This window comes from Hyperolius riggenbachi, chromosome 8 (assembly GCF_040937935.1).
Source record: "Hyperolius riggenbachi isolate aHypRig1 chromosome 8, aHypRig1.pri, whole genome shotgun sequence".
Lineage (NCBI taxonomy): Eukaryota > Metazoa > Chordata > Amphibia > Anura > Hyperoliidae > Hyperolius > Hyperolius riggenbachi.
Window position 1 is genome coordinate 128,352,924 of NC_090653.1, and position 17,826 is coordinate 128,370,749.

The window sequence follows — 17,826 nt, forward strand, 5'->3', positions numbered from 1 at the left end:
AGTATCCATTGTTCAAAAATACCAGTATGCCCCACACATACATGACCTGTTTTTTTAGCCAGCTAAAATGATGTTGTACACTACTCATTTGTGCCACCTTAAACCATTTCCTTTATTGAAGCCTGCCTCAGGTCTCCAACTAGTTTTCTAAACAAACATTAACAAGATCCACTACACCTATCAAGGTCTACAGTCTTGTTGAGCAAAATATTCTGCTAACATGCAAATCTCTGCTTATTCAGGGGCAAGTAAGAGTATAGTCAATTAATGGCTCTAACAAAAAGTTGATTAAACAGGTCATAGCCAGCCAGTTGTGTAACTAGAAATCACTGCCCCCCCCCCCCCCCCCCCAGCAGATCTTTGGATAGCCCCTTCAGTATTAACTAGCCCCTGCTTCCCCTCTCAGTATTAAATATTCTTTTTGCTCCCGAATATCAACATTAGGTAGTCAGTGTGCTCATTCCCTCTCCCACAGAGCAGGATTGCATAGCCTTTGTTACCCCCTCCCATAGAAGTATTGGGTAGCCTTGACCCTCACTTCTCCCAAGCCACCCATGTTATGTGGAAGTACTCCCAGGAAAAACAAAGTAACATAACAGAGTCTTTACCTGTTCGAACTAGGAATGGACAGGTCCTCATTTGACATGCTTGGGGAGTCGCAAGGAAATAGGATATACTGTATGTGGCTACAGTGAAAATGGGTGTTAAGATCTGTCCAGTGTCCACCCACTGGAAGTAGGTAAAGTATCATGCTTTCTGATGCACTACTAAGGCAGCACAGGAGCGGGCTCTCTTTGCCCCCCTCCCCCCAATTATGGCTGGGTAGCGGGGGGCTATTGCTACACCACTAGTGGCCAGATAACTGACTGGTGTCTACTGGCTTTGATGAGCTAAACATGATTCCCTTCCTGGATCAGTGGAGATGTTGCATGTTAGGAAAACTCCCTGCTAAATGCTAGTCTTCAAGTAAAACACACATACCATGAGAATTTCACCAAGATTTCAATGACCACATGCCGAGAAAGGATTTTACTCAAGAAATATGGATAAAATTAAAATGTAAACATATCTTACCAGAGTTCCTTTTGGATACCAGCTTCACATCAGCCTTAACAGCCGAGCAGATCAGGAAGGTCAAAAATATGGAAGGCTTCATCTTTCACCGCCTTATCCAGGTTCTGCAACAAATCAATGACAATTCAATGTTTCAGGTCACCTGGACAGACTAGAAAAATTCCACTGGTTGTTTATCTACTAAGGATGACAAAACAGTTTTAGGTACACATCTACTATAAATGTTCATCATTGGGCTCTATTCACAAAGCTTTTTCACCTTTTTTCCTCTGTTTTTACCCTATCTACCGTATATACTCGAGTATAAACCGAGTTTTTGGGTCCAAAAATGCAGCCCAAAAGTGGGGGTCTCGGTTTATACTCGAGTCTCACACTGAAGTAGTCCCCACTGTGCGGTAACTGCTGTTTTGTCACCCCGCCGTGTGAATCATGTGGGCTGTGTGGGTCCCGCCGCCCGCCTGCTCACCAGCCAGCCAGTGTGGAGCTTTAGCAGAGGTGATGCCTGTGTCTCCCCATCCGCCCGCATGTCGGCACATGCCCACCTGCCCGCATGTCCATCCGCCTGCATTTCCGCACATGTCCACCCGCCCGCTCGCATGTCCGCACATGTCCACTTGCCCGCTCGCATGTCCGCACATGTCCACCCGCCCGCATATCCGCACATCTCCACCCGCCCGGATGTGGAGATCGGTGCATAATTAAGCTCACCGATTTTTGCTTTGCTGGGAATCCATCTAACATCTAAGGTCCGGCTCACTGTAGCAACGTGGTCGGGGGGGCGGGCCTTGGCAAATACACAGCGTTGAGTGTTTCTTTCTTGCCGTTGCTTTGGGACCCGTCTCCACTCAGCCCAGTCTCATTGCAACGCCGCCCTCTAGTGTTGCCTGTCATCATGTTTGCCACTGCAGACGTCATGGCAATGAGACTGGGCTGGAATAGAGACAGGTCCCAAAGCAACGGCAAAGAAGAAACAATCACTGCTGTGTATTTGCCAAGGCCTTCCCCCCGACCACATTGCTACAGTGACCCGGACCTCAGGTTGATTACCGGCAGCAAAGATCGGTGAGCTTAACCACATCAGCCAGAGCCCACACACAAAATTACCTTCTATCACAAGCAAACAATCAGGGCTAGTCAGTCCATTGTATAAATGCATGCACATGGCCAGTTAGGGAGCAGGAGGTGAATCAAGCACAAACTGAACTGTTCTTCTACATGTAATCGGCACATTGCTCAACTTTGGAACCAGTGTATAAACAGAATCCGCATATAGATCTCAGTGACAGGTTGTCTTATTCTGTATCAGCAAAAGTACTGCAATACCAGCAACCCCAGCATGTCTGTTTTCATTCTGTCCCATGCAAGAGTTCAGGTCCATTTTAAGGACACACATACAGCCATCACTTAAATTCCACCAGCACCACGCCATTTCCTACCCTCGGCTTATAATTGAGTCAACAACTTTCCCCTGTTTTTTTAATGTAAAAGTTTAGGGGAGGTCGGCTTATACTCGGGTCGGCTTATACTCGAGTATATACGGTATGTTACTTTTTTAAGCTTCCAAAGAGCAAAAATAGAATATAATTAAGGTAAGACAAGTACTATTAAATTAAGTTAATCAGGAACAACTTACTTTGAGTGATTATTTTGCTTGTAAATGTGCTGAAAGGTTATTTTTATCAAATAGGTGATAAATAAGTCATGTTTGAGAAGTGTTGTGAATAGAGCCCATTGTGTATGCTTGCAGTGTTTCTCAATCTCAGCATAATTCCAGCATCCAACATCCCTTTTTGAAAGGTGATATTTGCTGAGTATCCCCTATTGTGCTTCTGTCCTTTCAAGCACCCTATGACACATATTTTTGTTTGCAATACAAAATATTTGTGAATAAATGCTTAACAATTTTTACGTACCTTTAATCAGCAAAAATATATTTTGTTTTTTTTTTAAAGTGGTATCACATGTTGAGAAGTAGGAACTTAAGTTTTAGTGGAAACCCAGGTCTCACATCAGTCACATAAGTTTGGGCAGGTAGTAGCACTTTAAACAAACCTAACAAAAACTTAAAACCACTTGGGCATATCACTGCCATGGTCTACATTCCTGAATAAAGTAATTTGATTATTCTACAATATGTCACCTTGGGGACCAAAGCTGCATAATTTGTTATCTCCCTTTCCTAGAGACTGCCATCTTGCTTTTTGAATAGAATGGAAACTATCTTACTTACAGAGTTGATGTTTCTAAGGAACATCTAAGAGCTCCTGTTAAGACTAATGCTGGGCATACACGATGCATTTTTCCCGCTTGATTCTCCGCTCGATCAATTTTGCTGCTCGATTTTCCACTTGATTCTCTTATCTTCCGCTCATTTTTCTTATCTTTTTCTATTCACTTCTATGAGAAATTGAGTGGCAAAGTGATTGAACGGGAGATCGGACATGTCAGAAATTATCTATCGAGCCATCTAGCTGCGGCAGAAACGAACCGTGTATTCCCAGCATAAAGGGCTACTTTCACCTCTGAGCTCTGTACGAGTTTACCTACACTAGAGATATAGCTAATGTCAAGAAGTCAGGCAGTTTGCTTCTTACAGACAATCAAACAGATAACAGTGAAAAAGTTTAATATCTGCAAGAAAAGGTTTTAGATTAGTGTAATATTTTTGATGAGTAGTACCCACTCATAGCTTTTATCTGCAAAAAAAAAAAAGCCTGTCCACTATATCACATAGAGATAAAAATCCATAAATTGTAGAGATTTAGAAAACTCTTTGCCACAACAGTTTAATTACTTAGTTGATGTGCTCTAATAAAGCAATAGCAATAATAAGCCTGATACACACATACGAGGTCACCAGAAGGACTCAGGACTCGAACCCTTAAGCGACATTGCAGGTCGATAATGCACACACGCTGCTGGCCTTCAAGCTAGTGATGTGTTCTGTTGATATGTGGGAGTGACATGCGGTGGGCAGGGTAAGTGGGGAGGGCAATGCTCTTGGCTAGCACTCTACCAAATCAATCTGCCAGGTTGAACACTGGCCACATGTTGAGGGGATTCAGGGGCCGCCGTACAAAGGCGGCTGTTATTGGCTGCCTCAGTCAAGTTTCATCCAGTGATGGCCCGAACCTCCGATTTTCGGTTCGCGAACCTCCCGCAAAAGTTCGGTTCACTTTCGCAAACCGCAATAGACTTTAATGGGGAGGCGAACTTTGAAAAACTAGAAAAATTTATGCTGGCCACAAAAGTGATGTAAATGATTTTTTAAGGGGTCTAACAACTGGAGGGGGACATTGCGGAGGGGGATAGATGCCAAAAGTCCCAGGGAAAAATCTGGATTTGACGCAAAGCAGCGTTTTAAGGGCAGAAATCACATTGTATGCTAAATTGCAGGCCTAAAGTGCTTTAAACCATCTTGCATGTGTATACATCAATCAGGAAGTGTAATTAGAGTACTGCTTCCCACTGACACACTAAACTCACTGTGTAACGCACCGCAAACAGCCGTTTGCATCGTGACATCCGTGCTGGACTGGTGTGCACCATGGCGAGATTGCTCTTCCTCACTCAGTGATGTCAGGTAATGTCTGACTGCCTTATCAACTTTCAATGGTTCTTTCTCTACCATTGTTAATTTTTTTAAATACTTGTTCTTCTGCTTGCTGTTCAGTACCTGCAACGAGAATCTTTTATGGAGGGCAAGTCTGCCATTGCGAGTGACCACGGGTAATGGCGAGGGAATCCTGGATCAATTCCGGTCCAGAGTGGGAGCTAGTGTTGGGCGAACAGTGTTCGCCACTGTTCGGGTTCTGCAGAACATCACCCTGTTCGGGTGATGTTCGAGTTCGGCCGAACACCTGATGGTGTTCGGCCAAACCGTTCGGCCACATGGCCGAACTAAGAGCGCATGGCCGAACGTTCCCCGAACGTTCGGCTAGCGCTGTGATTGGCCGAACGGGTCACGTGGTTCGGACCCGAACGCGCTCTGATTGGCCGAACTGTCACGTGGTTCGGGTAAATAAATACCCGAACCACGTCATATTTCCGCCATTTGTCTGTGGGTTTAGCTTTGGGTAGGCAGGCAGGGTAGTTCGCGCTCCAGCCACGCTAGCCAGGGTCCCCCCAGTCATTGTGTCGCTGCTGGGAATAGTAGTACACCGCTCTCTCAGCATTCTGTTTACTGCCACTCTGTGTACCTCGCTCAGCCACACTATATAGCATTCTGTTTACTGTTCTGTGTCTGCTGGGAATAGTAGTACACCGCTCGCTCAGCCACACTATATAGCATTCTGTTTACTGCCACTCTGTGTACCTCGCTCAGCCACACTATATAACATTCTGTTTACTGTTCTGTGTCTGCTGGGAATAGTAGTACACCGCTCGCTCAGCCACACTATATAGCATTCTGTTTACTGTTCTGTGTCTGCTGGGAATAGTAGTACACCGCTCGGTCAGCCACACTATATAGCATTCTGTTTACTGCCACTCTGTGTACCTCGCTCAGCCACACTATATAGCATTCTGTTTACTGTTCTGTGTCTGCTGGGAATAGTAGTACACCCCTCGCTCAGCCACACTATATAGCATTCTGTTTACTGCCACTCTGTGTACCTCGCTCAGCCACACTATATAGCATTCTGTTTACTGTTCTGTGTCTGCTGGGAATAGTAGTACACCGCTCGCTCAACCACACTATATAGCTTTCTGTTTACTGCCACTCTGTGTCTGCTGGGAATAGTAGTACACCGCTCACCCGCCACTGTATAGCATTGTGCTCTGTGTCGCTGCTGGGAATAGTGGTACACCGCTCACCCGCCACTGTATAGCATTGTGCTCTGTGTCGCTGCTGGGAATAGTGGTACACCGCTCACCCGCCACTGTATAGCATTGTGCTCTGTGTCGCTGCTGGGAATAGTGGTACACCGCTCACCCGCCACTGTATAGCATTGTGCTCTGTGTCGCTGCTGGGAATAGTGGTACACCGCTCACCCGCCACTGTATAGCATTGTGCTCTGTGTCGCTGCTGGGAATAGTGGTACACCGCTCAGCCACACTATATAGCATTCTGTTTACTGTTCTGTGTCTGCTGGGAATAGTAGTACACGGCTCGCTCAGCCACACTATATAGCATTCTGTTTACTGCCACTCTGTGTACCTCGCTCAGCCACACTATATAGCATTCTGTTTACTGCCACTCTGTGTCTTCTGGGAATAGTAGTACACCGCTCACCCGCCACTGTATAGCATTGTGCTCTGTGTCGCTGCTGGGAATAGTGGTACACCGCTCACCCGCCACTGTATAGCATTGTGCTCTGTGTCGCTGTTGGGAATAGTGGTACACCGCTCACCCGCCACTGTATAGCATTGTGCTCTGTGTCGCTGCTGGGAATAGTGGTACTGTATAGCATTTCTGTACTGCCACTGTACTGCTGCCAGTCAGCGTGTACTGTAAGGATAAGTGAAATGAGGAAGAAATCCGGTGAAAGAGGAAGGGGCAAGGGAAGAGGTGTTTCCCCTGACGGTTCACGTACAGGCCACAGGGGAGCACCCAAGAAAACCCACTCAATACCGCCCATGTTGTCCAGGACAACAACCCTCACAGATCCAAAAGAACAGGACCAGATAATTACTTGGATGACCTCTCAAGCATCCAGCAGTGGGTTAAGCAGCACCAGCACATCACGCACGAGGTCCGAGTCCTCAGCCAGTTACAAGGAGCCAGTGGGCACAAAGCTGACACAACCGGCAGCGACACCACGCACACAACTGCCAGATAACCAGTCCGATGAATTACCTCAGGACACAATGGGGTATTCGCAGGAGCTATTCCCAGCCCAACAAACTTCCACCTTTCAAAGGTCAATGGAGGAACAGCCAGAAATGTTGTGCCCGGATTCACAACCATTAACTGTGGGAAATGCACCGCGCACTGAAATACAAGGCGAGTCCGAGGAGGACTCGGAAACCCAAATCCCAGAGCAAGTTGGGCAGGAGGGGTTGCAATTGCAGGAGGTCGGCCGACAAGATCTGGAAGACGACGTTGGAGTGAGCTGCGCAGAGGTTGTTCTGGGGAGCTCTACTCCACGGCGGCGGCCCCCCACAATGACATATGACGAGTTTGAGGAGATGGAAGAGGAGGGTATGGACAATGTGGACATAGACCCAGATTTTGTTTGTGAACGAGAACATCGCCGTCGTAGCAGCAGCACAGATGAGTCTGTTGAAGAACCCACTGCTGCACGAGTTCGCCTTGTGCCACAAGGTAGGCGGCGCGCAATTTCAGGCACCACAAGCGTGGAAGTTCAAGTGAGAGGCAAAAGAGGAGCAAACAGAAATCGCCAGCAAGGAGGCAGGTGCTCCAAAGTCTGGGCTTTCTTTGAAGACTGCACTGAGGATGTTACCATGGCGATTTGCAAGGTGTGCAAGACCCGCCTGAGCAGGGGGAAAAGTATTAACAACCTCTCCACCACCAGCATGAGCCGCCACATGCTATCCAAACATTCCACTCTGTGGGCAAACGCGGCAGGACAGGGTACCAGCAACACTGCCCCCCTTGGGTTCACCAGACTCACCACCAGACCCGCCTCAGCAGCAGCAGTAGCCCAGCCATTGCGTGGTTCACAACATTCACAAACATCAGACGACGCTGACACTGTCACTTTCCGGAGTAGTGCTCTTGAGGTCTCCCAGTGTTCATCAAACACAACAACCAACAGCCCTTCCGTGTGCAGCGCTACGGTTCAGTTGTCTGTGTCGGAGATGTTTGAGCGCAAGAGGAAATTGCCAGCAAATGACCCCCGGGCCGTAGCAGTAACAGCCAGCATAGCCAAGCTTCTGGCCTGCGAAATGCTGCCATATCGAGTGGTGGAGACAAACAGCTTCAAGGGCATGATGTCAGTGGCCATCCCACGTTACGTGGTTCCCAGCCGCTACCACTTTGCGCGCTCTGCAGTGCCTGAGTTGCATGAGCACGTGGTCAGCAAAATAACCCGAAGCTTGAAGAATGCCGTTGCCTGCAAGGTTCACCTCACCACTGACACTTGGACGAGTGCGTTCGGACAGGGTCGATACATCTCCCTTACCGCGCACTGGGTGAACCTTGTGGAGCCTGGCAGCGATTCCTCACCTGCTACGGCGCGGGTGTTGCCCACGCCGCAAACAGCTGCACCGCCGTCCCTCCCACTGGATAACAACAGCAGCACCTACCTCTCTGACTCCTTCTCCTCCAACGCATCTCAAAGCTGTACCTCATCCGGAAACGCTAACCCAGCAGCAGTAGGATCGTGGAAGCAGTGCAGCACAGCTGTTGGCATGCGTCAGCAAGCGTTGCTGAAGCTGATCTGCCTTGGGGATAAGCAGCACACAGGGGAGGAAATTTGGAAGGGAATAAAGGAACAGACGGATTTGTGGCTGGCACCGCTGGACCTGAAACCGGGCATGGTTGTGTGTGATAATGGGAGTAATCTCATTCGCGCTTTAAGGTTGGCTAAGCTGACACACATCCCTTGCCTGGCGCACGTGATGAACCTAGTAGTTCAGCGGTTCCTGAGGACATACCCAGGCATGGCCGATCTTCTGTTGAAGGTGTGTCGAGTGGCCAAACATTGTAGAAATTCCAGTACTGCTTCGGGGGCACTCGCCAAGATGCAGGAGCGCTTCAATCTCCCCCACCATCGCTTGCTGTGTGATGTCCCTACGCGCTGGAATTCTACGCTGCACATGCTAGCACGCTTTTGTGAGCAGAAGAGTGCAGTGGTCCAGTACATGACGGCGCAGTACCAAGGCGCATCCGGACAGCTGCCAAGCTTCTGTGGATCCGATTGGGCCAACATGTTGGACCTCTGCCAAGTCCTCCAAAATTTTGAGCAATCCACGTTGCTTGTGAGCAGTGACAACTCTTCAGTCAGCATTACCATACCACTGCTGTGTTTACTGAAGAGGTCAATGTTGAAAATCAAGGAAACAGCTGTCATGATGCAACTGGGGGAATCTGAAGGAGAAAACGATCAGCGTGATGGTACCAACATCAGGCCATCCGCCTCAGGGAACGCTGGCCCCAGCAGCTATGACGAAGAAGAGGAGGAGGAACAGCTGGAGTTGGAGCAGGAATTTCATGCCACCACTGACGAGGGCCAGAGCGGTGCACGTTGGACTTCCACAATTCAGCGCGAATGGTCAGCAGAAGCAGACCAGGAGGAAGGTGACGACTATGATGCATCACAACAACTATCACAACGCTCACAAGAGGATGATGAGGATTCTGGTAGGACTCTGGCACACATGGCTCAATTCATGCTAGACTGCATTGAACGCGACCCACGCATTGTGCGCATTCTGGACAACACCAATTACTGGGTTTATACCCTTCTGGATCCACGGTACAAACACAATGTTCCAAAACTGCTTGAAGAAAGAGTCAGACAGGTCAAAATGGAAGAATACCAGCAGGCCCTTGTGGAGACTTTAGAGAGGAGATTGACATCCTCCCCCTCCTCTAGCCAGTTGTACGCCGACAGACTGACTTCCGCAAACCCAGGACGACCAGGAGGGCAGCAAACAACGCAAGCCGCAGCTAGTGCTCAAAAGGGAATGGTATCGGCAGTGTCCTTGGAGTGGGAAAATTTTCTGACACCCATGCAGCAGCAGCCCACTGAACAGCAAGCGTGCAGATCCACCTCCAACACCGATCGCCTGGAGAAGATGGTCAAGGACTACATGTCAGATGACGTAGCTGTGTCGAACAATCCATCTGCACCCTTCAACTATTAGGTATCGAAGCTAGACACCTGGCACGAACTGGCAATGTACGCAATAGAGGTGCTGGCTTGCCCGGCAGCCAGCGTTATGTCGGAACGCTGTTTCAGTGCTGCCGGAGGCATCGTCACAGATCGGCGTATCCGCCTCTCCACAGAAAATGCAGACCATCTGACTCAAATTAAAATGAATCAATCCTGGATTGGAAATGACTACGCAACACTCCAGGACCCCAACCAAGTAACATGACCAATGAACATCTGGGATGGTGTAGCGTTTCCGGTCCCTGTTTATTGAACCTCTCATCTGTATTACATTTATGACTGCATGGCGGCAAAAAGCATTGCTGCTATATCCGCACGCTTTTTGTCCTCATGCAAGGCCTGGGTTGTTGTGTCTCAAAAAGCATGGCCTTCTCCTCCTGCGCCTGCTCCTGTTCCATCACGTGTGCTGCTGCTGCTGCTGGGTTAGCGTTGCCGGTCCCTGTTTATGGAACCTCTTATCTTTATTACATTTATGACTGCATGGCGGTACCTCATGCAAGGCTTGGGTTGTTGTGTCTCACAAAGCGTGGCCTTCTCCTCCTGCGCCTCCTCCTGTTCCATCACGTCTGCTGCTGCTGGGTTAGCGTTGCCGCGTGGTCCCTGTTTATTGAACCACTTATCTTTATTACATTTATGACTGCATGGCGGTACAAAGCATGCTATCCGCACGCTTCTTGTCCTCATGCAAGGCCTGGGTTGTTGTGTCTCACAAAGCGTGGCCTTCTCCTCCTGCGCCACCCTCCTCCTGTTCCATCACGTGTGCTGCTGCTGGGTTAGCGTTACCGGTCCCTTTTCCTGGAACCTCTTATATGTATTACATTTTTGACTGCATGCCGACAAAAAGCATGATACCTGTGCAAAGAAAACAGACATTTCCCGCATTTAAAAGACAGTTTTCCCTTTGAAACTTTAAAATCGATTTTCTCAAAAACTATAAGCTCTTTTTGCTAATTTTTTTTCCTCTTGTACCCACTCCCAAGGTGCACATGCCCTGTAAATTTTGGGGTATGTAGCATGTAAGGAGGCTTTACAAAGCACAAAAGTTCGGGTCCCCATTGACTTCCATTATGTTCGGAGTTCGGGTCGAACACCCGAACATCGCGGCCATGTTCGGCCTGTTTGGCCCGAACATCTAGATGTTTGCCCAACACTAGTGGGAGCCTAAGAAACGGCTACCACCACCACACATCCAAGGAAGGCAGCAGGCACGCTGTGGGCAAAGGAGCAGGAACGGCTACCACACATCCAAGGAAGGCAGCAGGCATGGCATGCATGTCCCGAGGTAGTGACCAAAAATAACAATACAGGAGGACTTTCGAGGCCCTGCTGTATATGACACTGATCAACTTTATTACCTTTAACGAGAATCTGTTATGGAGTGCAAGTCTGCCATCCATTCAAGTGAAAGATATGCACTGACTGCCAAGTATAATACAATGTGCAGTCAAAGATGCAGTGAAAGGTATGCATTGACTGCAAACAGCTGTTTGTGTAGTGCTGGACTGGTGCGCACCATGACGAGAGAGCAGGTGATTGCGCCTTTCCAGCCCATATGGTCGCCAGGCTGAGGTAGCTGAATGACAGAACAGTGACTGTCCAGCTGATCAAATTTGGTCTGTCCACAATGAAGCAACGACATTATCTTTGGTGTGCCACCCCCCCAGACACTCATATAGCCGGCGGTTATTGCTTCATTGCGATACACAAGCCCCTTCACCACGGCAAGGTAATGATCACGGAGGGGAAATGGCACATGTACATGCCTTTTGTTTTGTTGTTGCAGCCGCGGTGCAGCCAGAAAACTTAGGCAGGCATGTACACGCACCAGAAAAATTATTATAGCGGCTGCTGCTAGCAGCGGCCTTAAAAATTGAGTAATCCGCCTGGAGTCCTGGACTCTGTTGGTGGTGGCGGAGAAGGCAGTCAAGCGGCCTGTGGGCAGATATGCTGTGTGGGGAGTGACTTAGTCTTGGGGCAGGCAGTCACACGGCGTGCAGGCAGAGCTGCTGTGTGTGGAGACTGACAATCTTCGGGCAGGCCTGAGCATGCTTTGCAGACCAGGCATCCGTGGTCAGATGGAATCTTGACCCAACGCTGTGTGCCAGAGATGTCACCACTTGCCTTTCAACATCACGGTACAGTTTAGGTATCGCCTTTTTTGAGAAAAAATTGCGGCCTGGTATCTTCCACTGCGGTGTGTAGCTTTGCTTTTGTGTGCTGCTTTTTCTCAGGTGGTCATCTTATTGCAGTTTGTGCTTTATATTCATGGGCCTTCATAAGGTAGTTGTCCCTAAGCTGGTCTTGGTCTTTCCACGGCTCAATTTTCGGTGGCAGAGAGTACAGATGGCATTGCTCTCATTTGAGGCAGACACACAAAAAAATTTCCACACCACTGAGCCCTGGGGTGATGGCACTTTGGTGGTGGCGGCCGACTGACTGTTAAATGGGGTGCCAGAATCAGAGCAGGTGGAGGAAGATATTTCACGCTTCCGTGCGGAAGCTGAGAAAGATGAGGTGTTCTGTGTTAAATAGTCAACTACATCCTGACAATATTGAGGGATGATGACACGTGCCTTCTTCTGAACACTGTACTTTGGTCGAGGGCCGCATGACAGTGCGACCTCGAACAGACCTGCCAGGTGGCCTGCCTCTGCCTTTTGTTTTGTCCATATTGGGGGGGGGGATGAAGTGAAAGGTAATCACTGACTTGACTAATACAATGTGCAGTCACACAGGTGCAGTTAACAGGTATGAACGGAGTGGTATATCACACTGCGTGCACTCACGTCGGTAGGTGGGTGCACTGAACACAACAGGTAGGTATTTGCAGTGATGAGGTGGGTGCACTGAACAAAACAGGTAGGTATATGCAGTGATGGGTATTACAATGTGCACCTGTCCCACACTGACAGGTAGCAGACAGGCACAGTGACATTGCGTGCGCTCACGTAGGTAGGTGGGTGCACTGTGAACAACAGGTAGGTAGGTATATGCAGTAATGGGTATTACAATGTGCACCTGTCACATATACAGGTAGTCACTGAATGTGATGGGCCTGGCAGTGGCACACACACAGTATGAATTATCAAGGCTGTCTATGCAACACAAGTGTCAGTGGGACACACAGAAAAAAAAATAGATCACAAGAACAAGATTAGCTCTCAAAAGAGCTTTTGTGGGGTGCTATTTTAGCAATAGGAATCAGCAAGGAGCAAGCTAACAAGCCTACAAGAGCCTAACTAATCTTTTCCTATGAGAGAGTCTGCAGCAGCTGTCCCTTCTGTATTTACTGCAGGCACACGAGTGAGTATAATGGCCGGCGGTGCCTGCCTTTTATAAGGTGGGGGGGGGGGGCTCCAGGAGGGAGTGTAGCCTGATTGACTACAATGTACCTACTGACTGTGATGTAGAGGTTCAAAGTTGACCCTAATGGTGCATTATGGGGGCAAACAGAATTTCCGGAAATGTTTGCGGTTCTCCGCGATCGCGAACCACCGGAGGTTTGCCGGGAACCGTTCGCCGGCGAACCGTTCGGGCCATCTCTAGTTTCATCTAGCGTGTGTACAAGGCTTAAGCCATGTAGATGGTCTTTTATGGAGGTACAGTATTGTTCAATATGCTGTTTACCATGTACACCTGTCGACAATATCAGCCTTAGGGAATATAGTGTGTGTATCTCCGGTACTGTTCAACAGGGAGTGACATTTAAAAGTGAAGGTTGTGCCCGTTTAGAAATAAACTTGCTGCTGTTTTGGGGGGGATATTATGTCCTCCCTCCAAAACAAACTGTATGAGATGTTTTGTGAAAATTAAAGTGTAAAGTTTTGTTAAGAGTATCAGGAAGTTTAGTCACTATAATCTGATGATAATAATAATCCGAACATTTGTATAGCATTTGTCTCCTATGGGACTCAAAGCGCTCAAGAGCTGCAGCCACTAAGGGCACATTCACCACCCTGCAGTGAGAGGGAGTCTTGCCTTCAACTCCTTAAGGTGGCCACTAACAGTCAAATTTCTAGCGAAAAATCGTTCGAGCGATCAAAAATTCTGATCGGATTGGTTGTAAATAATCTCCATTGGTGGACACAATCTATTATGAACGAGTGAAAAAGATGTTGCCCGAATGAATTTTCGTCGAACCAAAATTTGGATCTTCTTGTTGGTTGTGTAAAGATTGGTTCATTGATGGTGTAGTGAACGATTTATTACAATATTTCACTTCCGATCATAATTTCTGATCGCTCGAACGATTTCTCGCTACAAATTGGACCGTTAGTGGCTACCTTACTGAACCTAGCCAGGATTTGAACCCTGGTCTCCCATGTCAAATGAAGTGCCCTTAAAGAAACACTGAGGCAAAAAAAACTATGATATTATGAATTGGTTGTGTAGTACGAATAATTACTAAAACAATAGTAGCAAAGAAAATATTCTCATATTTTTATTTTCAGTTACAGTATATAGTGTTTTTTATAACATTACATCATTCTCTAATATTTGCAGTTTACACAATACTCCGCATTCTAAATGATTTTACAGAGCAGGCTAGTGAACTTTTGAACTGTCCTCTGCAGAAAAAAAGAAAATACTGACAGTTGAAATAATAAGCTTTAGAAGACAGAGCGCTCTGCGACTTTGAAAGTCGTAGAGATCAGTGGCTCTTTTGCATAGGTAACAACTGTAGTTTAACTCTTCCTGTACTGGAAACAATATTAGACTCGTGTCTCTGCTCCTAATGTTTTATTTCTTAGCTGTACTACACATACAAATCATTATATCATAAGTTTTTTTTCACTTCAGATTCCCTTTAACCAGTACACTATCCAGCCAGCCATGCCGTCTTTTGTCCTCAGTAATCCCTGGCTACAACTGATATGCTTGTAATCAGGAAGAAAAAAGGACATCCGGGCACCTTCCGTCTTCTATTTTATTGCCAAGTGATTACATCAATTCGGGTAACATACCACTGGTGCGTTCAACTGGTGGTCAGTTAGGTGGTGGTGAGTAGGAGGTGGGGGTGCCGGGCATCAGTTCAGTTGGGGCTTGCGACGGCCGTCTCGCGTCTTGCTAGACGCTTGGTCACGCTGTGCTCCCTGGAGCACAGCGTGACCAAGCGTCTAGCAAGACGCGAAACGGCCGTCGCAAGCCCCAACTGATGCCCGGCACCCCCACCTCCTACTTACCACCACCTAACTGACCACCAGTTGAACGCACCAGTGGTATGTTACCCAAATTGATGTGATCACTTGGCAATAAAATAGAAGACGGAAGGTGCCCGGATGTCCTTTTTTCTTCCTGATTACAATAATAGTTGTTGTTTCTTCTTCAAGTTGCTGATCCGATGTGCACACGTCTGAGCCTATAAAAGCATCAGAGGGATATCAGAGGAAGGGTGAGAGAAACATTTTATTTGCCTGTCAATCTTTACATTTTTGCACCTGCAGTCTGTATGACAGGGAGTGCCACTCTACAAACGCTGTATCTACATGTTTAAACAACTGATATGCTGCCAGCAGATGCATAGTAGGAAAATATTAACCTAACTAGCAGAAAATTGTAATGGAGCAGTACGTTTTAATAATACTAAATTAGACGGTGGCGTGTATAGCACTAATTTAAAGTCTTGGGGGCGTAACTACAAATCATGGGGCCCCCCAGCAAAACTTTAATGGGGCTCTCCTAATGTTCATGGCCTTACCCTTGCCTACCCCTGGGGACCCTCACAGTCTAGACGCCCAAAATGCACATGTCATAAAACAAGAGTGGACATCATAATCTTCACACCCATAACAAGTGTAGCCGATCTGAAGGATGGACCCCTGTATCGGAGGGAGTGAAGTAGTAGTTGGGGCTCCCTTACAGCTCTGGAACCCCCTGCACAGGCTGCTCCCCTGTAGTTACTGCCCTGCTTTTAATTGTTAGGATAAGTGGAGCTACAGTACAGGTTAACAGTAAAAGCATTTGAGAAAAGTCTTTTTAGGGCCTCGATGTCTCAGAAAATACCATATGCATTTTATAGCTTTAGCAAATCATTTGTTGCTCAAGCCATTGGCAAATCAAGAGTGAATCTAAAATTCAAACATTTATATTCAGACCCCTGAACTACACAGCAGCCTCTTCTTCTCGACTCGGCTTTAGGATACGTAAAACATATTATCTAACAGTATTTCCCAATTCTGAGCGGGCACAGCACACAAACAGCGAAAGGTCTCGGTAATTGTTCTTACTCAGCCTGGGAAACAATATACAGCTTTCTCCTTGCTATTGGGCAGCTTCTTCATTTCAGCAGCAAAGGAAATGAATAAAGAAAACCACAAAGGAGCAAGGCTAATATCAAACTGCTAGACTGTAGGAAACATTGTACAAAGCGCCAAGTGAAGTGAGCAGAATAAAAAAACAATTTTTATTGATGTAAAGTTATAACCATTAATGAGGAAAATAAAGTTGCTGCGTTGAACTGCCTAAACAAGTATACACGGCACCCGAGAAACCTTGAAACATTGTCAAGCAAGCTTTTTATACTCCTCTACATATTAAAATAACTAAGTAAAAAATTTGTGACCTCTAAAGGTTTACATATGAAGCAGATAAAAAAGTCAGTATCAGCAGCAAAAGAATAACTGTGGCCTTCTCTGCATCTTTGTGCTGCTGCGGACAATTGCAGATGTATTTTCAAAAACATCCACACGTGGTGTCTGATGTCCCAGTGCAAAAAAAAAAACAACATTGCACGATGTTGGAGCATCCAAGCGCGAAACTACCCCTACTGATGTGCAGCGGCTTAACTATAGCCCTTGTGGTGGTGGGGGGGCAACAAGGGCCCATTAATATGCAGGGCCACTATTGTAAGCCCCAGAGGGGCCCATCTACCTGCAGATTTAAAAACAAGGTGGTTGGCCAGCATGCAGAGGTAAGGTAGGTTACTTCCTGCTACTGCTTCTGCCAGCCAATGGGATCCACATAGTGCTGGTGATGTCACTGCCACTTTACTGAACAGGGTAAGGTCATACACGTTAGATCAGATGGCTGCAGTACAAAGGACTAGGCTAGAGAGTGGTCAGTAAAGCCAAGGTGAGTATCTTAGTCAGTTTGGCAGTCAAATTGAAATACAATAATGAAAGTCGCATTGAAATACAATATGATTATCACGGAGTGATAAAGTGCCCAGCAAAACCAGCGTACTGATTGCTATTACGGGCAGTGAGCAACTGAATGAACAGAGCTTATATACAGGTGGAAAAGATCACAGACCAGCCCAGAAAAGGAAATGGCCAATCAGCAAAGGTTCCAGCAGAAAAGTGTCAGTTGACCAGTGTGTCAGCTCAGCTGACACCCACTAGACCCGCCTCCTCAACCTATAAGAACTGCTCTGGGACGGGCGCATCTCCTGGGGAGGCTTGAGGAACATACATGCTGAGTCAAAGCCGCGGGGTGCTGGGGATGCCACTGCAAACATCGGAAGAGGAAGCTACCTGCAGCAGCCCAGTGCTGAGTGAGTCCTTGCTGGAACCATTAGCAGGTAAGAGCGTTACACTTAAGTTACATAGTAAACTATGGTAGAGGTAAAGGTTTTATTTATTGGGTTTTCATAGATAACACTACAACACATACCAGGGCCAGATTTATCAAAGCATTACCGACAGTTTTTTCTTATTTAACAGTTGTAACCAGCAGGAGGAACTGTTCTGCATGATAATAAGAAAAATTCTTAATTCCTCGTTAATAGCAGCAGTTTAGTGTGGATTTCTAAAGATGCACTACAGTTAAGAAAAGTGCAAATCCATTCCTACACTGCTGCAGATTAAGAAGTGCTTAATAGCACTTCAACAAAGTGGGGGACATTTATCAAGAGTGTCGGAGACAAAATATTAGTAGGTTTTTAGAAATCCGTGCAGAACTGTCTCAGACATCCTGAGAAAGCACTAAATAGTGCAGATTCCTTCTTAAACAG

At 47.1% G+C, this 17,826-nt stretch overlaps 1 protein-coding gene across 6 annotated transcripts in view; it reads right to left on the reverse strand.

Moving 5' to 3' along the window:
- Positions 1-17,826, reverse strand: part of IL1RAPL2 (interleukin 1 receptor accessory protein like 2) — a 1,439,628-nt gene that overhangs the window by 1,231,979 nt on the left and 189,823 nt on the right. For all 6 annotated transcript variants that reach the window (XM_068251064.1, XM_068251062.1, XM_068251061.1 and 3 more), the window contains one exon: positions 1,075-1,178. In XM_068251064.1, coding sequence (XP_068107165.1) covers positions 1,075-1,156 — 82 coding nt within the window. In that variant the 5' untranslated portion in view covers positions 1,157-1,178. The remainder of the gene's footprint in view (positions 1-1,074; positions 1,179-17,826) is intronic.